The 27,036-nt window shown below is 37.3% G+C and overlaps 1 protein-coding gene across 1 annotated transcript; it reads left to right on the forward strand.

Moving 5' to 3' along the window:
- Positions 1-261: 261 nt before the first annotated feature.
- Positions 262-26,699, forward strand: cfap20dc (CFAP20 domain containing). Its single transcript, XM_062445154.1, has 17 exons — positions 262-282; positions 1,173-1,262; positions 2,219-2,312; positions 2,399-2,471; positions 3,506-3,620; positions 3,780-3,933; positions 4,402-4,548; positions 7,636-7,808; positions 7,907-8,015; positions 8,443-8,553; positions 8,660-8,779; positions 10,175-10,497; positions 15,291-15,653; positions 17,316-17,561; positions 21,848-21,909; positions 25,588-25,682; positions 26,587-26,699. The coding sequence occupies exons 1-17, from the start codon at positions 262-264 to the stop codon at positions 26,697-26,699; spliced, it is 2,409 nt and encodes an 802-aa protein (XP_062301138.1).
- Positions 26,700-27,036: the final 337 nt, after the last annotated feature.

Consider the following 27,036-nt stretch of genomic DNA (forward strand, 5'->3'; position numbering starts at 1 on the left):
GGTTTCTGCGTCAACGACTGCTGACTGCTACAGTAGCGTCAGGTAACCATGGAGACGGGTGCTGCGCTAGCTAAACTGGCTTCCTACAACTACTACTGCACCCGCTTACCGTTTCTCGCTTGTTCGTACAGTTAAGATAAGTGGCTTTTCAATGTAACGTTTAAAATGCTTCGAGGTAATCTAATGTAAGAAATTAAATATAAAAATCTTGGGTTAAACACTCATGTCAAGTTATTTTTTCTACCGTTGACGTCACGTAGAATGTTCAAGAATAATTATCAGGTAAGCTTATTTCTTCCTTTTCTATTCTGTTATAAATAACACGTTATTTGCTCTGTAAGAGAATAGCAGGGAGCTGACCGGGTGTAACATTAGCTATAGGAGCTGGTGGAAAGTAACAATATACTTTTACTCAAATAGGCCTACAGAGCTACTTCTATTTCACTATAGCATTTGACGTTTGGTGGTTATACTTCCACTTAAGTCCATTTCAGAAGGAACATATTGTACTCTCTACTCCAAATTTACTTGACAGCTTTAGTTGTGTAGATTTGACATAATGGATAATATAACAAGCTTTTAAAATACAACACATTGTTAAAGTTTCCAACCTTTTTGGCTTTTTGTAGTCAGGTCACATTTCAGATGTGACTATGAGTTAACAGCTCCACCAAATGGTGTGTTTTCCCTTTCCCTCCTCCTACCTCTCACATTGTTTAATTTCAATAAATGTTCAAATGATCCAATATTTCACAAAAAATCAAAGATTAGAGAAAGAGTCCAAAAACTTGGTTTCTTCTTGCCTCTCCCATTAATCATCTCATGAACCCTCAGATGTATCTGGTGACCCTTTGGAGGGTCCAGCTTGGGAACCATTGGACTACACTAATTGTGTATAATGTATTTCAAACTTGCTCCACCTCCAGCAGCTACAACAGTAGCATTTTGCTTACACACCAATGCTTCAGTATTAATAATAGTATGATGATATATCAGTCAGAGGGACCAAACTACTACTTTTTTTGCAAAACAGTGAATACATTTTGCTGCTGATCATGCAGGACTTTCAATTGTAATTAAGTATTTTTACATTGTTGTGTTGGTACTTCTACTCAAGTAAAGGATATAATACTTCTTCCACCACTGGTGAAAACAAATTCTGTTTCTTTCAGGGTGGAGCTGTGGTTGAGATCTTCAGTGGACAAGGAAAAGACCCTGTAGCAAAATGGAAACTTTGTGGAGGACCGTTAGCCATACATAAAGTGAGTTTTCAGACCTGTTGTTTACGGTTCACCTATGGTTAAAAGACATGCTCACTGTTAAACAATCAAGTCTAACTATTCTATTCCTTTAAGTTAGTATTTAGGGACTGAATAGCAACAGCACATGCAATCTAATGCAGTCTAATAAACATACTGTTTGTAAGTTCAAATAGCTCAATGATAACCACAGAGCTGAATTAACCTCCTGAATGAAACTGTCCATCAGAAAATGAATAAGAGACTGTAAGCTTCATTGTTGTACATTATAGCAGAGCTACTGTAGGTTTGCTTTATATTGTAGGCTAATAGAGCTGCAAATAGTGATTTTTTTCATCATTAATGGGCTGTCAATTATTTACTTGATTTATCGATTAGTCGTTGTGGAATGTTAGGAAGTGGTGAAAAATGATGATCAGTGTCTTCCACACCCAAGGTGACATCCTCAAATGTCTTGTTTTGTCCGGACCAACAGTCCAAAATCTAAAGAAAAGAAACCAGACAATATTCACATTTGAGAAGCTGAAAGGAAATAACTTCAGCCATTTTTCTGACCTCAAATGATGAGGTGATTATCAAAATAGTTGATTAATTTTCTGTCAGTTGACTAATTGATAAAACGAATAAATACATTGTACAGGTTCACTTGGGTGTCATTCTAGACAGCTGCCCAAAATTAGGGAAAATGCAATCTTATAACTGAATTATTTTATCAGGGACAGGAAACAGAAAGTCCTTCATGTGATAACAGTATTGTAGATGCCTATAGGAACCTACCCCTTATTGTACATTTTCACAGCTCATGCAGCTGTTCTCAACACATAGACTTTCCAATTACAGTAAAACCTCTTATACACGGTATACCCTTACAGACATTTGCAGTCATAGGAGCACTCTACAAGAACTTTCACTTAGTAAGGTATTCTAAGGTATATCTTCTGTATTGTTTCTTTCTTTAGGAATACAATAAAGAAATCAAAGGATTTGTTTACTGTCTGGAGGGAAGCAGCCAGACAGTTAAGATGCAAATGCCAGAGAATGGAAAAATGTCTCGTGAGTCACTGTCATATTTTGCACCCATTTGTAAATGATATGTCCTATTTTCACGTTAATAGAAATTCTTTCCTTTTTTTGCTTAGTTGGGCTTCTACAAAGATTCTTGGTCCTTCAAGTGAAAATTCCTCAGTTCAAAGATTTTTCCATTGAGCTTGTGTAAGTACAGCAGTCAGGAAAATGTGGCAGCTCACCATTTCTGGGAGCGTGCACTGTTGTATATGCTGATAAATCCTTTACTCATTACCTGGTTCATAAAATTAGGAATTACAATATGTTTGCAACGATTGCCTTTAACGGAGTAAATTAACCCTTTCGCATATAAAATGCAGAAAATAATTTGATTCACAGTGAATTCCCTTCAGACCACTTACAAAATGAGTAAAAAACTTGTTTTTATCTAGTAGGAAAACATGTCTGCCTCCTGTTTCTATGTTTGGTAAGTCCCTTGAGCTACCTGAAAAAAATGCATTGTATTATCAATGACTATTATGTAATTGCTTAAATAATTTAAATCTTTTATGATTAACATATTTAGCTATAAAAATGGCTTTTATCTCGGCAGCCCGGGTAAGTTATGTAATGTTGAAAATGAATGAATAAACCACATTATTAAATGCATAAATGTCAAATGGCCCTGATTGTGTGATGTACTCAAGTGTGCTTGCATTGATACGTCTACATTTAGCTGCTGAAATAGAGTGTCATTCTGAGTTACCAATGTTGTATAATAAATAAAGTACAGTTTGTGTGCAATATTGACTACAGGAGTCTACATGTAAAGTCTCTATGGGGTCTTTGTTGTGAATTCACCTCATGGTAAGATTCAATTTATAACAGGTACATACTGCTGTTGTAGGTAGGTGCTCCTGTTTAGATGGGAAGTCATGGGAACTAGAAGAAAAAAACAACTAGGAATATGGACTGTCAGAGAAATGATTTCTTAACAAAGCCACTTATTACTCTTACACTACATCATTTTAAGACTCTGGAGAATTATTGTTGTCAGTGTTGCTTTTCTCCTGTGTGTGGTATGACAGCTGATTTCCCAGCACTAGAATGAAATAAAAATACTCTTAGGAGCATACCTTAGAGACCAATAAAGCGTGAGGCCTCTCCATGGTCAGAGCTTCTTAGTACACCACTGATGCTGATAATAATTAATGTTCTGTCTTGTTCTCTTTTAATCACAGGATTACTGATTTAGGGCACCTGAAAAGAAGACTGTACTTATCAACAGTGCATAAAGAGTTATCTGCCACACTTTGGCATGCAAAAATACCTCTCATAGGATTGAAACGCAATATTGTGAGTATCTGACTCATCTTCGGCCTTCTGTCATTATTTTTAGATTTGCTCTAAGCTTTGTGCTCTTTTATTCTTTGTGTTCATATTTGATGGTTAATATTGAGCTGTATCTCTAAGGGATCCTTGTACTACAAAACCATGCTGTCTCTGTTGTCTCAGTGGTCTACTATGTGCATCGACCTTGTATCTTTCACCGGCAAACTGTTCAAGGACACAAGCTTTTTGACACTGGATGGCATCAGTTTGTTTGCCACCTGCAAAGTCCGGAGAATCTTCACTATGAAAACAGAGCCTACAGAAAAGTCAAATGACGGTAATGCAATTGGCCACATATAAAAGATAAATGTCAAAACTGAATTTTATCAGCTTACCTTACCACACAGGATCACACAAGATAAATATTTGCTTCTCCCTCAAAAACATTGCCCTTGGCATATCCATTTATTGATTGAAAATGTCTTCTTTTCCCTTAAAAATCACGATGACTGGTTATTGAAGAAATAGAACAGAGCAGGAAGTCTTCACTTGTAGTGAATATGTTAGTCATGCTAGTTTATATGACACTGTGTGTGGGAAGACAGGCAGACAGGTCGCTATTTTTTGGTAAAGAGCTCAGTGGTAGGTTCTGTTCAGTGCTGTTGAGGCTTAACTGTTGCACTGCCAGTAAAATCAGCTCTGTTGTTTTGTATTTTTCAGTTGATCAAAGTGTTACCTGTGTTATGTGATATACAGTAATGTTTTTTTGTTTTATTAATCTGAGATTGTTCTCATTTAAATCTAGATGTATTTCTCAGTGGAGCTGGTCTCATAGACTTGATCCCTCGTAGTTGCCAGTTTCCAGCAGATGTAAACCATGTGACTCAGGTGTTGAACATGGATAATTTACAGAAGGCAGATATGAGGAGCAGGCATGTGAACCCTGACTCTGGTGAGTAAGATTAAATCACAGGATAAATAAATAACGACATTAATAATGAAAGAAATGCATTTCAGGTTACACAAAGACATTTTATGTTTGTTAACAAAACAAACACTCTAATTACATGGCCATAAGTGGTCCATGTATTTTTGTGTAGGTTATTGCAATTTAGGGAGGACCATTTCCTGTTTCAGCATGACATCACCTTCATGCACAAAGTTAAATCGGTAAGGAAATGTTTTTCCATGGCTGATGTTAGAAAATTGTTATGCACACAGAATCCTCACTCACTCATCCAACACCTTTGGGATGAATTGCAACCGATCTTATTATCCTCCAGACTGAATGGGAAACAAATCTTAAATCAAAATCTTGTGGACAGCTATCTCAAATAAGTGAATGTTAATGCTCATAAATTTGAAAACAGAGAGAAAAAAAACACCTGTGACTGTAATACTTTATTCAGGTCCACATGCTTTGTTTGGATGTCCACATACCTTTAGCCTTTTCATGTACGGCAAGGAATTTGTTGATTAGAGAGTTGCTTATGACAAGTATAGTGAAGGTTTACAGTACAAGATTAAACATAATCTACACAGGAAACTGCAAATATAGAAAACTTTATGGTGCAGTGATGGCAGTGATGATAATCGATATGTTTTCAAAGTGTGATATTCCTGTGTTTTTACGTTCAATTTCACCTCACCTGTACTCAGAGAGTTGCAATTATCTCCTCATATAAAAAGACATGCACCAATAATCCAGTTCCGCTGACTCTGTGGCCTTTTTTTATCAGTGCTTATTTATTTGTTCTGACAGCTGTCTAAGTCATGTTGAGTCAACTGGCAATGCCCATGGAAGAGAGCAGTAACCACACACAAGATCATAGCTTATCATAATTAGCATCTGCATTATTAGCATAACATTCCTAATTATAATTACGACGATTGCTATTAAAGTAGGCATCCAATTTAACTGTGACGAAGTTGCTGGGTGAATATTGTTGCTTCAGCACCCAACCTGTCAGAAACTGTTAAAAGTAATTTCCATTCAGCAACAAACAAACCCTGATTGTCTCAGTCTTACACTGAAGGTGTTTAAAAATTCTCAAGGTCAGTGAATTTTTACAGATCAAAATTTTTGCTAAGTATTTCTCTGTCTATTAATCATCATATAGCCCCCTCTCCTCGCCTTATTGTTAACAAATATTTTAACGGGCTCCTGCAGATTTAAAGGATGCCTTTTTCTTCTTCACTCTGACTGCATCTAGCCTATAGCTTTGTCTGTATCATCGTGCCAATCCTTTGTGTTTTGTGGAGTACACGTTTCTCTCTGCTCTGATGGGGATCAGCCAGAAAGTGTGTTTTGCTGTTAGCATCAGCCGAGGTGGTCCTAATGAGCCCTGGCACAGATACAGCAGGGTCAGGTCACGGCCATATCACGACTCCCACTTCAGACAATATTTTTTCACACGATGATACGGAGCAGATTGATATTTTAAAGAAACACATCAACTCATTCTGCTCAGTAGTAGAGTCTAATTCATATTTAAGCATTTATTTTATTTGCTGCTTGAATTGATCAGGAGGCTTGAATTCAAACTGTCTGCTGCAGCATACAAGATCATGTGTAAAAAATCCTGAATATTCAACTGGCACTCACACAATATTTTGTTTACATTGATGAGCTTTTGAATATGTCATAACATGTATCATTTCAGTGTGTGTCATTGTTTGAATGTTGGCTCAGAAAATTTAATTATTACAGATATTTTTGATGCAGACTTATCTTTTAAAAAACATGACCATAGACAGAAGAAAATAAGCATAAAGGAGTCTTGTCTGGTACCCGCATTTAAAAGCATTCCTAACATTTGGTTTGGAGATGGAATCAATGTGTCAAAATAATTGAATTGTGTGCTCAGCTCAGCTGATCAGCAGCTGGACTTGAGATAAACACATGTGTATTTTAGGTTTTTTTTAATGTTTGTACTGTACACTTTGTAATAACACAGTGCTGTGAATAATATTTACAAAATACATGTTTTTAAAGCAGTTTATTTACAGAAAGTGCCTGCCATGTAGAACTGATTTCAAGCCTGCATTTCTCATGTAGGTGAAAGCGACTTTAGGAAATCAGAAACATAACCTTTGGAAGTCGCTCTTAATTCTCTCTTTAATGTTGTTGCACTTTCACAGCCCTCACTAGCAGCAGGGTGATTGTTCGATTTCAAACTTGCAGTGTGGAACGTTAACATATAAATGAACATCCGTTACATTCAACCCTTTGCCAAATGAGTTCACACAGTGCTAATTGAACCTATCACTGCCAGAATCTCTCCCTGTATTTCACAGTATACCACAGTTTTTAATTTGGTATCAACGTTGACATTCTCGCACTGACTGGATGAATGCGTAAATGCAGACATCGGATGGCTAACTTCTGGTTAGCCCCCTGCTAACTTGAAGGGGGATAAAATTTAATTTAATCTTGTGGCTCCTCTAGACTGTCCAAATGTTATCCGATCACATGGATCAAATGTTGGTAGTGAAATGAGCCATTTTGCAGGGGGTGTGTGTCATTCAAAACAAATTATCCACTGTTTTATAGCTGCAACAATAGCTATGGAGTAGGTTATGGCAGAGCCTATGATGTAAACCCGTTTCAACAGCGTTTTTTTTCTTCTTAAGATTTATTTTTTATTTTTTGCCTTTATTTGAAAGTACTTTGGCCGCCAGGAAACAGGGAGACAGAGGGGAATGACCTGCAGCAAAGGTCCCTTTTCAGAATTGAACCAGGGACGTTTCTATTATGTGGCATGTATGGTAACCACTCAACTACCAAGGCACTCCAGTGCTTTTGTATTTCTGAGACAAAAAGTCCTGCACTCTAGCTTTAATTTTCAACTGTTAAGAGATTAAGAATATTGCTTAATATTTCAGACCTACTTGGCAGATAGTTGTCCAAGGATGTGGAGATGGTGTTCAGTAAATCAAGCATGGTATCAACAAGATTTGAAAAAAATCACAAAGTAAAATCATATCCAACCAAACAGTGATCAATGATGGTCAATAAGTAATGGGAATCTCTTTGCAGTTCCTGATCAGTCTGCAACTGCCAGATCAGCTACTTATCGAAAAACAAGGCTCCAGGGTCTCCTACACACAGCCTCAGGCTCCAGAGGTTCAGGACCACCTCCTCAAACTGGAAGAAAAAGCAGTGCAGCCTCAGACGAAATGGATAGAAGTGTATTATGTATCCAGAATGTGGTAATCTCATGAATCGTATAATTTGTCTGTATAATTACAAACTGAAATGTGTCTTTCAGGCTGTAGTATATTCTCTTTATTTCTCTTGTGTCCCACAGGGATCTATGGCGAGTAAAATAGACCAAAAACTTACTGCAGAAGGTCAGTGCATTGCTATTCTGACTGAGAAATTATCAAATGGAGAATCTTCCCATCTTCCTCATGAGGGTAAATTTGAATTTTGGGCTCATTGTGTTATCTTTACTGTCAATTATAAAAAGTTCATGTAGTATTTCGCTCATTAGAGTTGTTCCTGGCTTAAAGAGTGCATATAACAATTCAAAGCACAGATCCCAGCTCTGACCGAGTATACTATCCTCCCAACAGCTTTTACAGTTGATAATGCAACATCCTTTGAGCATGACTGAATGTAAAAACGGATGATTAAAATTCCTTAATTTAGCTGAACATAATGTGGCTGGATGTATTCTCTATGCAGCGAATGAATGTAAGAAGCTCAGTTACTCAAATTCCTTCATTAATAGGGATTTTCACAGTGCATAATCAGTTCACAGATATGCTTCTGGCACTCTTTAATAACATTGTTGTTTAACTGTTTTATGTTATAATTTTGAAAGTATTGTGCTGTACGTAGTAATACCTGGCAGTTTACAGCCACATCCCCCAAAAGAGAGAGTGTTTGGCAAGCAGGGACCTAAGAAGCTACGGGCCTACAGTGCTGGAAGAGAGAGGCTAGTATCACCAGGTAACACACGTTGCATGCTTCTGTCTGCATAGTCGAATGTAATGATAAGTAAGCCAGGGTTTAATATGTTATGGTGTTGTTTAATTCTGGTTAACAGTCCTTCCAGATGCTGTGTCTGGTGGCTACAGTAAGAGAACTAAGTCCAGAGAGAAGATGCCGCCAAGCAGACAAGAGAGCAGCCAACAACCTTTGACTCAAACAGGAAAGACAGAGCATGTAACAGCAGGTGAGGCTTAGATCTGCTGTGAATGGAGAGGGAGCAGAACAACAAGAAACAGCAGCAGTAAGACATGCACACTTTCAGACTGAATGATGTTTAGGATAAAACAACAGTGAGAGATTGATAGAGATTGATACACATATTGAGTGATATTGATGTGTACTTTCATTACATATCAATGTTCTGATTTCACCAAGTAGCTCCTTTATACCTGAGAAGAATACCTATTCTTACTTTTAACTTATAAATTAGATCACTTCAAAATATTGCATGAATTTTAATGAGCCTCATTCTATGCTGCATCGCTTTTGCTCCCCTTTTTTAATTTTGCATAACCTACGTCAAGGCCATTTGCAGGGTTTTTGTTGGAGCAAGCCCTACTCCAACTCTCCCACTGCACATACGCACACAAGCTCACCTACACCCACATTGTCCTCACAAAATGAGTGCACATGCTCTGAAAGCTCATTTATGGATGTTTCTGCACAGCAGTACGCTCCTTTGCTGCAGCCCTGCCCACAGACGGAAAGTAGTTAGTTCATTAATGGTAATGTGGTACATTAAATAAAAGTCAGAGTGACATCTCCTGGGCCCAGGGTTTGCCACACAGTGGGCAATTAGAGAAAGTGATTATACTGTCGAGAGGCTGAAATGTGCTCACTCATTCACGTTGAGAGGGGTGCCTCTATCTTTGATCTCAGGCCTATCATGGAATTTTAAGGATTCAGTGTTTCTTGCATACACACATGAATGCATGTAACTTTTACTTAGGGTTGAAATAACTTTTACACCCTTGGAAAGAATCAAACTGCTGTAAGATTTAATCTTGCTAATAAAACTAGAAAAACAAAAGGACAATGGAAGCAATATTAGCTTGGAAAAGAGTCATCTAAGCCTCTAGTCTGTTACTAGGTGTTATTATAACGCTATTTGGACAAAGGTGTGATTTTATGATGAATATTTTGAGAGTAGACTGGTGTTTTTACTACTGATTGTCCTCTCATTAAGGTACTAGTATACCAGCGCAATTAACCGAACCTACAAAAATGTCTGTGCAGGAAAAATGAATGTTCACTTTTGGCAAGCAATGCAATTCATTACAATTTTGCATATTGCGCTTACAATTTTTAATGTGAATATAATCTTAAGAACTTGAATGACATTAGCTGTGCCATTTAAAAAAAAAAAAGATTCATTATTCATTGTAATCAGACCCCAATAGTTATTCTCTACTCAGTCTTCTTTGTGTATTCTTAATCTTTTATTGTAGAAATTGTTCACTTGGAGCCCCAAACTCTGCTCATTTAAAACATTCATGTACAACCATTTCTTTTTCATAAGTTGAAATTATCAAGAATGTTGATATATGAACTTCTCTTGTGTTATAATCTGTTATTTTAGATGAGTGTTGCTTCAGTACACTAATGAAAAGTTCCAGAGACGCTGACACACCAGCAGAGACTCTCTCCTGCTCAATCCGGCCAGGTTTGTCTTCTGACCTGCAGGTCTGGAGTAGCTGGGAGAGTAATGAAGGGTCTGAGCCCCAGCTCACTCTGCCAGAAGTGGTGTTCACTTTCTCATCCCAGCCTCACTCACCCAAACGAGGGCAAGGCCAGGGTGACCAGGAGAAGATGGAGATGGGAGATAATCAGGTTCAGTGCAAAAGTGTGAGGCGGTACGAGGCCCAGCCTGAGGATGACTTTATCGGCAGTGAAAGTGATGAGGTGCGTTTGCCCGGGGGGAGAGACACAAGTTCACTGTACATTTGAATTACATCTCATGTGTAAGATACAGCACATTGCTTTGGCACAAATAACCATCGGCCTGGAATAGGAAAACTTGTTGCATGACAACACATAATAGTTTGGAAAACAACATATTTCAGATTATGATTTGTTCATTTTGTGTGTGTAACAATTTAATCTAACAGCATTCTAATCTAATCTTTATTCATCAGTAAATATGTGCGGTTTGATTTGGTGATAATCTCAAGAGTATATTTTGAAGTCAAATTTTATATTGCACATTTCACAGTGTTCAATATACTTCAACTTAAAAGGTCAATGGAGTTATTTATCATGAGATAATTTATTAATGGTTCTGAGACTTAGAAAGAATAGCAGCTTTCTTTATGCTGAGCAGGGAAATTAAACTTTGTTGAACTATGCGTATAAAGATGACTGTCTTCAAAGAAATGCTAATTGCTTTTACTTATTTAAAACTTTATAATAAGTCTGATAATTCAGAGTTAAGAACCTCGTTTTGTTGTGCAGATGATTAGTTTAGATTTAATATATTATAATTTTTTTTTTGCATAAAATTAATTCAATGCACCACCTTAAAGACAAAAAACACAAACGGCTGGAAAAATTTAGACCTGTGTGGTCTATTTTTTTGTTTACTTATAACATCTATAGATATTTCCTTCCTCTATGGTGAGGACAAAACAGACAATGTGCCATTGATTCAGTTTATTGTCAAAACACTTATAATGGAGTCCAATAGGAGAACATTTCAAAAACATCAATAGTCAATGTCATGTTTTCTAACAGGTATTCTTTCAAGCCTCACTGTTGTGCACCAATACTCATTAATACAATGTGAAGTCCTGTAAGATAAGGGTAACCATAGGCGTGTGACCATAGTTACCATGTTTATATCTTGGTGAAACTAAACATTGTTTGCAAGTGCAGGTGTTTGTGTTTAAAACGTAAACCGGGGTGATCTGGTGTGAAAAATATGTGATCCTATTTTTCTTTTTTTCTTTTTTTTTTTTTAACCTTTTCAAGGTTCAAGATTCAACTGCGGTCTTTGTCTTCTACAAAGAATATATTTTGTATTTCTTATTGTTTTGCTGAACATTCAGCCTGCCTGTTGTTACTGATCACTGTTGAAGGTGCCCGACCTTTGCATTTTTTGGCTGTCATTTTACATCGTTTGCAAGGCAAAACATGGCTTTGAGATGTCTCTTGGTACTATTTACAAAAACAGAAATATAGACCCTATAGTGACCCTAAGAAGAAGCTGCTTTTGACAGGCTGTGAAATAATCATACCACACTGCACATACAAACACATCAAGGAGTTTGAATGATAACGTAGCCATTTTAAATGCTGTGATAGAGTTTACCCCTTGCCCTAATAATGAGCCTATCAAAACACTAAAAGCAACAAAAAAACATCAGGCATATTTGCCTGGGCTCTGATTAGTGGAACAATATGTGCTGCATGTTTGACAAAACTATTCTCTACCCTGCATGCCCATTACTTGTTTAGGTGCTGCCACACTTCCTATGCCTCATTACATAGTTTGTATCTAAATATATGTAAACCATACCTGGATGCAAAATGAACTATTCTTCAGAGGGGAAAATAGGAAAGCGTGTTTGTGATGAAAAACAGTCTCTTTCAAAGTCACAATAGTTATTCCCTCTGGTATCAAAAGGTTCATTTCAGATAACAACCTTTTTTTAGATATAAAGTATACTCCAACAAGCTGAGGTATATCAAAATGTTTCTCCGTGATATATGTTATGATGGCTGATGGAGCAAAGCTATATGTGGTAGAGCACTAAAGCTGCAAACTGAATATTGCTCCAGATATACTGAAAATATATTTTACTGCAGGATGCTCGGTATTACTGTAATATATTCCCATTAGGAAAAGATGACTAACATCCACTGAAAAGGTAATTTAAGTTGTAAGTATAATTGTACTTCACACTTTTTTTCAAGTATTTATTAGTACTTCTTACTTCGCTTTAGCCTGACCACTGCTGGCTCACTAAAACAGGTTGGAGACAAAGAGAGGAGGAAGCTGCAGTTTGCTCAGCAGTTTGCTCAGCTCTGTTCTTGACAATAAAGTAATAGAATACAGTTGGCATAAGTATGACATCTAAATGTTTTCCTTATACAATCAGCTTGGACTACAGACTTGCTCCTCCTGTGTGGCAATACACACACCACTGAAAATAGTACCATAGTTAATGAAGTGTGCATTATTTATTTGCATATAATGACAATGATTCAAGTCCACAGTCTCAGTTGTCAAGAAATGTTCTTATAATCTGGCAAAAGCAAACACATCTAATATGTTACAATTTAAACACCGACGAGCTGTGATGGCATTTGAACTATGTTAAGCAGTGTTCATGGCGGAAAGGAAACATTCTTATCTATCAGATTAGACAACCAGCTAAACCTTACAGATTCAAATGAATGAATTAAAATGAAAGGCGAGGTTCTACAGCTCTGTGTAGTTATGAAAAAAAAAGAAAATATAGGAATGAAAATGTTTCTGCTGTTAAATGTTGACTTTCATAAAAACCGTCCATGTCCAAAAACATTGACAAATATGCCATCACAAACACATTAGGGTCCTAAGAGTCCTGTTGTGACTGGCTCTAAAGCCATGACAAAAGAGAGGGAGACACAGATTGAAGGCAATAATTATTTTAGCAAAGAGCATGATGGTTACAATAAAATAAGCCCAAATGCTCTTCAAGGGTCCTTGCTGCTCCTTGCACTCAGCAGTACAAAGTCGACTGACCATCCTTGTAGAACCGGGGATGACAAATCAAACATACATGAACATATAGCACCAGTCAAAAGTTTGAACACACCTTCCCATTCCCTTGAATGAGAAAATGTGTTCAAACATTTGACTGGTGCTGTTTGACTGAGGCTGTGGATTCCAGCTATGCTTAAACAGATGTACAGTGTAAAGTGCAAGACATGCAATACAGCTCGTGAGACAGCTTATAACGTATTACCTAACTGTTGCGGTGCTCTGAGCATGGAGACCTTTCTGCCACCATGGCTAAATTGATGAGCCAGACTGGTTAGTTGCCATCTGACACAAGTTGGCCTGACGTTGAGTTTCAGTCATTTATGGCAGGTTGCTCATTTCTCAACTTGAAGCAATATCATCTTTCAAGGTGTTGCATCAGGTTCATGCAATTCTTTTGAGCCAACATGTGTTCTTAAATATACAGAAATATTAAAAGCAAAACAAAGCAGTGAGTGAACTATTTTGAAAGATATAAGATCCAAGATAAAAATGTGATACTCTTACAGGATATGCATCTATTTAAATGCAATAATATCCAACACAATAGCACAGAAAAATGCACTTGTGCACAATTATACTCAAATACTTTCCAAGCACTGTGTTGCAACATGCCATCAACAAACAGACTAATACACACACTACAAACCCACATGTTCACACCCGTATAAGGCATTTCAATAATATATGTACTTCATTGTTTATTCACTTGCACTTGTGAAAATGATAAAATATAGCTAGAAAACAGAAAAGAAATAACATATGGAGAAGGTAAGATGAAATCTCTCAGGGATTTTGATAACCTTTCACCCCAAAACAAAGCTCAGAGATGAAAGAGAAACCCACAAAGAAAGACAACAGAGGGTAGTGAATTGAGAAGGATAGTCTTGCAGTAGTTAAGGGAAGCTTTAACCAGTTCAATTCAAGATAATCAATGTCTACATTAACATGTTCACTGATGTAGATGTGCTAGCAATCTGACGAAAGAATGTCACACTATGATCCTCCATGGGGAACTGAAAAAAACTGGTCTCCAAACAGGAGATGTCGCTTATTACTGTACATTTTATTTATTTATTTATTGAACTTCTCAATTCAGTGGAAATCATAGTTTATCACAATATAATTCACATTTGATGTATGTACAGCTGCAACAATTTGTCAATGTATTAGTGCTTTTTAAAGAAAAAAACAAAGGTGTGAATATGTTCTGGTTTCTTTGGTCTTCTATGACAGTAAACTGATTATCTTTGGGTTGTGGGCTGTTGATAGAGATAAAACAAGACACTTGAGGTTGAACCCTTTTTCACGTGACATTTATTATATTTAAATATCTTTTTCTTTGCTGTGAAACTGCTTACCAGTTGGAAGTCATTGGAACTGTTGTGAATACAAGCTGACTACAGCTGTCGCCTTCAGTGAAAGCGCAAGCTACAAACTTTTGAGAGTCAACTTTCCAGACTTTTGGGATGACTGTTTGATATTCAAAACAAACTGAAATTCAGACACACTTGATTTCCTATATGTTTTTGTTTGCTTTGGAACTACATTATTAGTATATTACATTATATACTACATTGTATACTGATATACAGTCAGTACTGGGGTATATATTTGATACAGGACATTACTTGAATGTTGACTTTGAAGTTGAAGGTGTTAAAGATTAGCAGACTTAAAAAGAACACCATTAGCCTTTTTTAACATGAGGTTAATTTAAAGCTAAGCCATCAATGCTTGGTCAATCTGTTTGACATCTCATTATCATGTTTCATTTAACACTCATCAATCTAAAGGGCAAAGCACAACATTAAAATTGCTCAGGAAACATTGGAAACATTAGAAAGAGCCTACCATATACTCGGACGCCATGATTAATCATCCTTTTGCAGTGTGTTATACAATCATTTGAAAACAATCTTTGTACACTTAGTTCTTGTTTTTCTTCCAGGATAAGAACTCTGCCACATTCCAGCATCAAAGAATGATTGTCGACCCCAATCCTGATACCTCTACATCTCCTGATCTAACTTTGGATGTGCAGCCTGAATACCATAACATGGACCAAATGTCTCCAAAAGAGCTTAGTCCAGTTACCACCAATTTGCATTATCAGCTCCCATCCAGCAGGATAGCTGAACCTGCTGGGATGGTCCCCAAACGTTGCCTCTCACCCAGTGGTCGCAGACAGGACCACAAGTGTGGCCCACTTGGACCAGAAGTAGTGAGTCAGGTTCTGGATGGGACCAGCAGTGTATCACTGTCCAGGAGACTCCTGCAAGAAATCAAATTGGATAACTCCAGACAGCACAAGGTACTGCTTACAATTTTAACAACCATCAGCCTTCATCCAGAGTGTTACTGTTTGTCTAAAGCTTTTGTGACAAGCGTATGAACGACTTTTTTGAAGCATATAAATGAATTTTGACGTTCCACCTCTAATTAGCTGAATAGCTGTTGATTTGCCATCGCTCCTAATAACCTTCACTGTGAGAAGCCTATGCTTGATGTTCCATTATACTGCGGCAAAAGACATTGCAAATTTGGATAACTTCTTATTGTGTCAACACTCACAAAGCTCGCCTTATTTATCACACAGATGTCTCAATTATCCTCAAAAACAAGCTTGACTTCCCAACAAACACTTTCTACATTTGCAAAAGCAAACAGATTTTTACAGATTTTGTCAATAATTCTTTTTGATTTTGAAGTTTAGCATCAACATTGAGGAAAAGAGCAAATAAGCACATTTTTGTTCTATTGAAATAAAAAATCTTGTACATTTTAATGTAAAGACATTTTTAATGAAATGGATTTTTTTTCATATGACAAATTTTGTTTTGTTTTTGTTTTTTGTAATAGCAATTTGATATTTGAACCAAAAGATTGTGAATGAGGTAAATCATAGTCCTTGCCCCATTATTTTGGTTTTATGGCCTGGGAATTTACTGCATTGTTGAATCTGAGCTGCTCCCATAAATCCCCCACACTATATGTCTGGCATCAAACAACAAACTAAATTTAGTGGCTGATGAAAAAGCTCCGCATTTAACAGGCCTGACATGTTTATTGGCGGAGACCAAAACAGAGTTACAGAAAAAGTGAATATTACAAGATGCTTTTGTTAGTAATATTGTTTGATGTCTGCTGGATGTGAAAGTAACACCTTACCCATAATGACCAACTTGCTCTTTTTCATAAAATATGTTGTTTCAGCTATACTTTAAAACTGTGCTTATCTCAAATTTTGTAATGTACAATCCAAATGATCTTCATCATATTATCAGTGCTTATAAAAAGTTCTGATTCTGATTATTCCGTTCAGCTGCCTCTCTTTGTCCATACTTATGCGTGATCACTGCTGATTTGGACAGCTAAATAGGACTTGTGAAAAGGTTTGTGTTGCCATGCGGAAAAGGATCAGACTGTGGTGTGTTACAAATTGAGGTAGGCCCTGAGATCCAGGATCAGAGAGGATAGTCAACTGGAGTGATCACAAAGCCTGAAGGGAGATCTGTCACTTGGCTGTTTGTTTCTGCATTTACACAACTCACTGCTGAGACATACCCCAGCATCCTTCATCAGTGCAGCTCCTGCCTACTGATTTGTGCCAACTCCAGCAGGCAGCATGCAGTGAAGGCTTTGACTGAAAGGTTGTCAAAGAAATATGACAAGGAGTTTGTTTCTCTCCCTGCAGCCCTGGCTTATTGTCTGCAATTGATTCAACACTAGGCTTCCTTGCACTTTGTCAGACAAATCAACTTGCATACTACTCTCCTAAATCAATAGCTTCACTGTTAAAAGACTTCCCCCAGACAGTCAAAACAATGGCTTATGTCCAGCACTGCCTTGAGCTCTGTCTGGCACAATAGTTTGTTGTTTTAAGATTTCCACAACTTTTTACTTTGTCGATTGAGTTGTTTGTAATCTCTGTATTTTGTTCTTCTTTTTTCTTTCCCGGATAATAATTTAAAAGACGAAAGAAGACAAGACACTGAAGCCTGTTGATTCCAGTGCTTGTGCCTTACATCTGGTCAGGAGCAGTGTACAAATGCATGGGGATGATGATGATGAGGAGCTCCGAATGCTGGCAAGTCTAAAAAGGGAGCAGGAGGAGGATGAGTCTAGAGCCTCAGGATTCAGTGCATCACAGATCCACCAGTGTAATGTCAGCATCAGCATGAGCAGCGACGATACCTCTACCTGGACCCACATCTCCATGGTCTGTACCATCATGTTCGGCTATTCTTTATGTTTTATTGTAGAATCTTTACTAACAAGCATTACTCAGACACCATTTACAATCATTAGTAGGTTGACCCTCTTTATGTCCTATTTAGAATAATTTAAGTGACCCTGGTTGATCCTCGCTCTTGCTAATTTCCATTCAAAGCCCCAAACTTATGCCACGATTTAATGCTAATGCACCTCTTTCTCCACTGTGTTTTCTGCATTACAAAAGATAATGGAGGTAGAAACACATTAATTGGCAAAAATACATTGGCATAATACCCACAGTTTCCCCAGTGACTACAAATTATTTAGGTCATTTGAAATCATCCCCTGAAGTCTTGAGAAATCAAAGATAGTATAGTTTGCTCTTGGCTATTGAAGGTCATTTGGATCTATAGCTCATTAACATAAGCACACTGCACTTAGGAGAAGAGAACAATGCCCTGGCTGACCCCTACTGGGTCCTCTGTGGGATCCCCAATGAATGCAGCATATATAGACCCACTACCTTTTCTGTACATATAGGATACTGAGATTCAATGAATAGTGGTATTACCACAGGGATTATCATTACATGGTTCTTTTTTTTAGGACAGCAATGGGATCACCATTAAAAACATGTACATTGTCTACAGACCTTACAGTAGGTACAGTTTTCCACAGGGACAGGATGAGATTTACTCATCCATTGCTGTATTTGAATCAGCTGCAGAGTTTTAGAATTGTAAGTATACAAATGGCAACAGCACCACCATCAGCATGTTAAGGAAATGCTTGTCATGTTGTCCAGTAAGAAAAATAAATGAAAGGAAGAGTGATAAATAAAGACACCAGTCCCAAACATATGTATGTGTCAAATTTAAATATAGTAAAGGGACCTATTAAGTGTCTGTCAAGGACACAACAAGAGGTTGTTATGGGACCTACTGTAAGAAGAGAATAGGTACTGTCTTTCTTATCTTCCCCTGTTTTCATCCATACTGTTGCTGTCTCTGTTGTTACGGCAACTGTACCAGCCCAGATATAGTTTTGCTTTGGTTACTAGGTTGAACACAAAAGAATCATCTTGTAGTTTATATGACTTATATATGAAGCTATAGTTCAGACACCCACATATGTGGCCCTAGATTTGATACATATTCTGTATCATCTGTGGGCACAAGACTGTTGGAGGAGCTGATTTTATTCAGTTGGATCGTGATGTCTGATTACAGCAAAAAAAGACAGATTGAGTCAGACAAAGAAAAAGAATAAAAACACACAATAAATAAAACGGCAACCAAATTCAGTTTTAGTGTAGAATTCTCACGCCCTCTTGGGTTTCAAACAGACTTTCTTCTTTCACAGAGAATAGTTGAATATTTGGTTTTCACATAAAGGCAATTTATCACATAGATCTAATGACACGGTGAAATGTTTATGAAGTTTCAGCCAGAATATCATTTTTATTAACAAGAGCAAATTCCAGCATCATTGCACCTTGAAAGTGTGTATAGATAATAATCAGATAATCAGAAGAGATGATGACACAGTTCTTCTGCTGTCTAAAATAATACCAGTTTTTTTTTTTTTTTTTTTTATTGTTTTTTTTGCCAGAAGCTCTCGCAGCAACTGTCTGTTTCAAGGAGTAGGTTCAGAAGAAAAATAGGAATCTGATCTGATTTTTTACTCTAAATGTTTTGAACAGAGCATGATTGACTGCAATGAGGGTACATCTATAAAAGTACAAATCTGGGTTTATACTCACCCTTGAGGACTAAAAAGTGTTTTTCTGAGATTAGGTTGGCCAGAAATTCCCAGAAATACCAAAAGCATTGAAAATACGTCAGAATCATCTTCAACATATACATTCACAGCAGTATAGTTAATGTTCTTAAGGAGAGTTAAATCATTTTACAGTGAAACAGTTCTTAACATGATGAGTTAATACACCAACCTTAACTTTTCCTGTCACATCTTGTTATATCCAGCTATAGCTATATCTTCATTTAAAACACTGGCATTGAGCCAGGTTTTGTGAGGATAAAAATGTCTGGTGCAGTTTCACATAATAACATGTGTAGAAAGTCCAATTTTGGATGAGACCTCCTTAATATTAAGGTGTGCAAGGCTGAGTCTGTGACATTTCTTAAAATCAAAGGATTATTAATATTAGATGTTTTAGCCGAGGAAATAAAGCAGAAGAGTAGTGATAGGTCTGAGTTTCACTAATGTAATACTGCTCAACTTGTGATTCTGCAGGGCAGTTGTGTGATGGGGGTAAACAGCCAGGATAGAATACACAGAATAAGAAGAAAAAAGTAGTAAAACATCCACTGGAGTGGAACTGATGCACCCACCGTCAACTTGGAAACAGCTTTGATAAATAAGGCAGTAAGGTGAATGTTAAAAGAAAGTGGTCTGGCACAAGCACTGCTTGGTTGAAGTCCATCCTTTCTAAACAGGTGAATGCAGCCCAGGAATACTGCAGAGCATTAGATTTACAACCAAACTACTGCTTCAGGTTTCTGCTGAGTATCTGGCCCTTTGCCTCAAAGCAAGCAAAGCTCTTACAGGTTTTCTGATGATGCAGAGGGGTGGGTGTGTAGAAGGGGCTGGATAGTGGATTTTGTTCCCTAAAATCTAAGAACCAGGATAGCTAAATGTTTTAGCATCAGCCAACACTTATTCTGGGTTGTGGGATGCTGTAGTGTCATCGCATTGACTCCTTTGAGGTGGTCATCTACACACTGTTCACACTACTGACCACCTTTTACAGTTGGATTAAGATATGCTGTCTGTACAAAATAAGCAATGTTCTTGAGTGACACACAGATGTGCTTCTAATTCTTTGAAGTGCTGCCTTTTGATACTGTAGTTGCAAGTTTAAACAGCTGTTTGAGGCGCTGGGTTTAATTCTACAGATACAGCACCGAAATGATTCAGCTGCTAACTCCTCAAAACAAAATTCTCCACCACCTTACAGGTAACTCATCATCATCAGGACGTATTACCTGCAGAATTCCACAAGGTACAATTTTAGAAGAGGATTACGTAAAGTAGGCACTGGAGCACACTGATAACTAAAATTTACTCAAGCAATGCAAGGACTACAGTGTCGACATGACTGCTTCTTCATCAAAGTCATGTAATGTAATAGCCTTTAAACAGGCACTAGGCTTAAATAGCCTCCCGAGGCTACAATATGGTCCTTAGCTTTGACAAGATGGAGAGGGTAATGCCCTTGTGTTTCTTTCTCAGATGAAGAATGTCTATATTGAAAGTGAAGCAGTTCCTGTCTTTTACCTCTAATGTTGTCTCAGTTGCATTCTTACAGCTCACTGTCATAAAAGGTCCCAATCATAAATAAAACACAGCTGCAATTCTCTGTTTCCCTACAATGGTTACATCTAAATTTCTGAACAGATAAGATTTTACAGATCTCTCCATCTTAGTTTGTTCATTTTTGGTTTGTGTATCTTGCTTTTCTCTCCATTTTTCTGTGGTATTTTCTCTTGTTTGCCAAAAAGGCAACGATCTTTCATACTTGACTTGTTAGCCAGCTTTCAAGGCATTCAGTAATAGAAAAGGAATTTTCTATTATTATTGGACAACTTGAAATTTCAGTGAATTGCAGGAGCTTTATGCTTAATTTGAGGTTGCGCTAAGGTTATTTGTGAAAATGTCTTACAGTTGGTCTGATGCTGTTGTTGATATGCACCTGCATGTGGTATTTGGCAAATGAGGTGACATTCTGTTTGCCTGTATTCATACCTCAGTCATACTTCGTAAAAAGACAGAGATTATTGAGCGGCATGATGATATGACTGACCTTCTGGCAAGCCTGCACAGATTTATTCATAGATGAGCTTAGAAATTGAATGTACATTTGTATGCCCCCAGTATTACAGTACACTTCAACAGTTGCCTTGACTCTAAAAAATTCTCCATGTGTGCAACAGTGACACTCTTATCTGTCATTTCTGTTGAGAGACAACCATCATTTGTAAAGCCATCAAGCTTCGATACTAGTCTGATGGTAATGACACGATGGCCTTCATTACTGAGCTAAAATGAATGAAAATGGTCCTTCTGAACCTGAACATTGTCAGTCATGATGTGCTCTGAGTCTATGTTATGTTCTATGTTCAACAGATCATTTAGTGGTCTTTTAGTAAACATCCCAGAAATAACTGAATAATATGTTTTGATACATTTTTGCAGGTTCTTGAGATATGAGTATTTAGGGACATTTTTAATGCAACCTTTTATTATTCTCTTCTATTACTGATCTAGCCATCTAATCAGGGTCACCATTATCAGAAGGAAATGAACCCCCTCCTGTGCTCGAACCCCAGGTAAGCCAGCATGTGCCACACACACTTGTAGTGAGAATACGTCACTGATCTCCAGATTTGTACATTTATAATAAAAAATTGAAAAATAGCCATGGTCTAAGAGTACCAAATACTTGTACAGTGTTAAAGAGAGTCGAAAGATTTGACATGTTTTCTGGTACAGCCTGTTATTAACTATGTCTTGGCAAGTAGCAGTGATAATAGTATTTATAATATGTTTATTCGACTGCATCTACATGAAACAACACTCTGAAATTCATAAACAGCTGGTAACTGGTGACTGCAGATTTAAGGCTAAATGTCAACTGTCAGATCTGCAGACTGGAGCTTATCTCCCTCACAGATGAGTACAAATAAATTGAGTGTGCGCCAAGCACTGTAGTTTTCTTCTCCCTTAACTGCTGTTGTCATATTCACAAGTACACATAATTTTTTTCACTCATTATTGTGCTTGTCAGATTCATCACTGGCAATGTTTTAAACACTTTTTATATGCTATAAAACTTCTGGTAGACATCAGGTTTTTGGTTCATGGCCTCCAAAATTAAAATAAAAACCCAAAACAAACAAGGGTAAGACTCACCATTTAGCACAGCTTTTTAGCAGCCTTACAGGGAGAAGTCCATCATTGATAAGGTAAGATCAGTGTCTGCACAGCTTCTGTGATTCATAATGCAAAGCAGCCACAAGACATGCTTCGCCTTATTTTACCTACCAACAGCTTCAAACCAGAGTACAAAGTTAAAGTTCTCACTACAAAAAGAAAACACTGATGAATGGAGCTATCTGACTGGAGCAGGAAGAACTTACAACTGCTGTTCTCAGTATTTGGGAAAGTGAATACAATTTCAGGCATATACAGTGCTATGAAGATCACATATTACACACTCCAGAAAAGCCACCAAATGATGCAGAGGTTGACAAAGTAGGTAAATCATAAAGGTCAATTACAAAACTTGTCATGTGTTGAACATTACAGATTGTTATTATTCAGCAATGAAACTGTACCTAATAGTGGATTTTTAAAAAAGAACTTAAGTGGCCATTGTAGTAGTCAAGGCAAGACATAATAAAAGTATGCACAGTGTAACCCTCATTGATATTTAAGTCAGATCTGTTCTTGTGATGTTCCAGAAGGGGGGAATAGCTCAAGGCTTGAGTCAAATAGCTCTTGAGGGCAAGTTTAATATGTTGATTTAGAGGATGAGGTAGAAGGAACTCTCCTTATATACCTTCAGTGCTATCATTAATAATAAAAAATCACTGATTAACATACAGTATACAGTGCAGTCTCACTGGGTGAATTCTGGGCAGTATCTTAAGCTGGCACAAAAAGAACTGTAATTCCACAAATTGGCAGTGTATGGATGGACCACAGGGGGTTCTGGAGACCCTGTATAGGCTCAGCGCATGCAGATGCTTTATAAAGCTTGTCTGTGCACATCTCCATCTCTTTTTGGGTGTACACAACCATGCGGCATGTTACAAAAGATGACAAAGAAATTGCAACATAGTTCCGCCACTCAAATTATGCAGCCTCCTCCCCTCTAAAAAAAAATTCTGATTTATTGATGAAAAGCAAGGTAGCGTGGTGTGAACATGTGTAGACTCGTGTTTATTTAAATATTTCATTTTTTTGGTTATATAAAACTTGATTTTTACTGTTAAATGTATTAAACCGGATTAATAGTGTGGACAACTTGAAACATTTTTTTTTTCTTGTGCTAACTTGTCTTCGAAGCAAGCCATGATTAACATATTGAAGAGCAGCTACACAAGATTAATCGCTGTTTTCATTTTATTTGTTGCATTTTGAGACACCCTTGCAGTCAGTTCTATCATGGTGGGGTTTGTGTTTGTTTGTTTTTTGAGCATCCATCATCGACATATCAAATGTGAAACTGCAAATAAGGCTGTTATAGAGACCTCGAGAAGCAATTAAACTCTTTAGCAATAAAGACTGCTGTGAATACAATCGCCAGAGAGTCAAACAAACCCTGATTCACTGGGAGATATTTGGAAAGCTTAATTTCAATATAATTCACCACTGTGCAAAAAAAAGTGTAAGGCTTGAATTAAATCAAACTAATGTATTCCTTTTATCACAGGTTCTGCTATGTAAGGATTACAATGACTTTAAAACCTAAGAATTTAATCACTTTCTTCAAGTCCCTCTTAACAGTTTGAAGTCTAATTTGCAGCTCTGCAGCAAGGACCCTTGTCCTTGAAAATTGCTTCCATTAACTTTTGTACTATGTTCCCAAGTTCCACACAGTAAAAGGTGTTGTTAGAGAGGTGTAAATGCCTTTTGTTAGAAAAAGAAACCAGAGCCTAATGCACTTAGTCACCTAACGGCATGAGGATAGAAATGAATGCTTAAATGCTTGAGGAGATCTGATATCTGAATTGTCCTGTTTGTTTGGTTTTCAGTGGCTTGAAATTAATCTATGGTAACCATAGTGCTTTAATATGTATCCATAGGCTTATTCAATAGAAATCTGTGCAATTTCTTTACTATTTCATGCAATAATGTTAATTTGACATACTATGTCAGACTATTAAATAGCTCTTTCAACTACTGTTGACATTATCTTGAGGACTTTTACTTCACATGCATTTAGCTCAAGATGCCACATCACTAAAGTTAAGTGTACCTACAATATGTTAATTTGTATTCACTTCACCACTTTTTAACATTTCCATATAATGAAGAGGGACATTTATTGATGCCTATTAAAACCAGCATCCTTATAAGTCAGCAGTTAAATCAAAGAGGATAGACAAACTGGAAATGTTGTGACATTTCACTTACATTTTTGTGAAATAGCTTCTTTTTTTTTTGCTGTTAACCTTCCCATTCTCCTGAATGAAAAAAAGTATGTCCAAACCTTTGACTGTTACTGTATATTGTAGAAAAGTATTAACATGTACAGATTATGTAGGTAATAGCATCATATAAACTATTCAAAGTGATGAATGCACTTTGTTTTTAGAGAGAGTGACATCATCAGTCATTTGCATTCTTGATGGTGAGACAGACCGAGCAGAGACGAACAGTTGAATTGCCTGCTGTCGGTCGAATATGGTGCTAAAGATTACGGTTCTTCATTAAATATGCTATGATGTGCTGATATAAGATGGTTTGCCCAGAGGCAAAAGATATAAATGGATAATTGTGCAGCTGATATATAGCCCAAAATGATTATGAGTTATGTTTAACAAAGTCTTTCAAGTAATAATTCATCTTCTGGCATTTTTTCTCTTAATCGAATCTGTTACTCCGTACCAAAGGAGAATTGTTGTCATTTACTGGAATTATGTCTGATGTATACTTGTAGCCTGCGTATTTTTGAGACACAGAAGATAAATTCATGTAGAGAGAAAAGAACTCTTACTCTCACAGACACAGGCAAGGTCTGAACGTGGACACTTGGAAGTCACAGCTTGAGTCAGAATCTAATAAATGATCCCTCAGGCGAAAAACCGTAAGGCTGAGAGTGTAGGAGAAGTGGTGCAAGGACAGTGAAGTTTGGTTAGGTCTCTGTGAGCAAAAGATAATGGGGACTTTTTGTTAAGATGTCATGTAGAGACAATTTGATGTGCTGGGTGCAGTAGTAGCATGGTGAGCGTAATGGCATGTGTTGTCATTACTGTGTTCCTTTATGGTCTTTTCCCTAGGGAGTGGATGGATGTGCTCAGCCCTCCCATTATGCCTCCCAGCCAGCGGAGAAGGTCAGACAACACAGGGAACCATTGTGAAGGTCTAATCGGAGGTGGAGTAACCTTAATTTTGGTCCTTTTGCCCCCAGACACCCTTTTATGTCCTTTAAAGTCAGGGAGTCGGCAAACAATCCAATGATCTAACATTACACACACACACACACAGAAAAACACACAATTGCAAAAACACATAGAACTGATGGAAACATTCACCAGTGTCAGAGCTTACAAAAATGTACACTTCCGCCAACGACTGCTCGCAGCATGGTGGGAAAACATATGAAACTGTATAAATTAAGGGTGAAAACCCCCAAAAAAACATGAGGGTGAAGGTCTATGTCCTCCACATAACTCCATAGGTTAAGAGAGACAGGCTCATTACAGGTCTGTACCCCCTAGACACATCGACAAGGTTAATTGATGAAACCTTTCCAGTTTACAACATCATTTTTAAACCTCCTACACAATGTGTCTTATAATTAGTTTTCATTATCGTCGCCAAAGTTCTGATAAGATAAAATGTTCCTCCTGGAGCCTTCCATAACCTTTTTAGCATTTAACTGCCTGTCAGTTTAACAGCTAAATTCTTGTGCTTTAAAGTAGTGGGGATTACAGAGAATCTCTTTACAGCTTCATAATGGTAGTGGGTCTGGGTGTCTTAGGTCCTAATTGATGAGCAAAAAAAGTGGCACTGGCGAAAAACTTTTATGTAAATCCACCTGAATCTGAAGGTCACCCTGCTACCCACGCTTCTCATTTAATTCCAGTAACAGCTGATAGATTAGCATCTTATTCATATCTGGCAAGGCTATGCTACTTTGCATAGAAAATACAATATACATTTTACATTTATATCTGTGCAATTTCCATTCATTTTTAGTTTGAGCAATTTTATCTACGCATGTTTTGAACAATTGCTTGTAACTGTTGCAGAGTGATTTTCTTACATTATTGCAGGAGGAGATGAGTCGTCGAATGAAGAGGAGAATGAGTATTTAAATCTGCTCTATGATCCGTGCCTGAACTGCTATTTCGATCCAAAGACGGGGAAGTACTATGAACTAGCTTGACTCAAAGCTCATGAGAACCTAAATTAACAGTCAAAAGACAGCAAATGAATGACTGCAGGATTTTTAAATTTTTTGGCCTAACTTATTGATCAGGATTGAATACCCCATTAACAAGAAGCTTTTCATGGCTGCTGCTTTTGTTTTTTTTAGTTTTTTTTTATAGAAACTAACATGATGCTTTGTGTCACCATAAGTAGTGTCATAAGGGCGTAGAATTCAATGAATCAGATAAAAGCTTTTTTTTTGCAAGAAACTGAGTTGATGCCCATTTACTAAGAGTTGCACATGTGATGGTTCTTGGCTAGCAATAATGTAAGCCTTCTGAAAGAACATCCTG

The sequence above is a fragment of the Scomber scombrus genome, chromosome 3 (assembly GCF_963691925.1).
Source record: "Scomber scombrus chromosome 3, fScoSco1.1, whole genome shotgun sequence".
In the NCBI taxonomy this organism is placed as follows: Eukaryota; Metazoa; Chordata; class Actinopteri; order Scombriformes; family Scombridae; genus Scomber; species Scomber scombrus.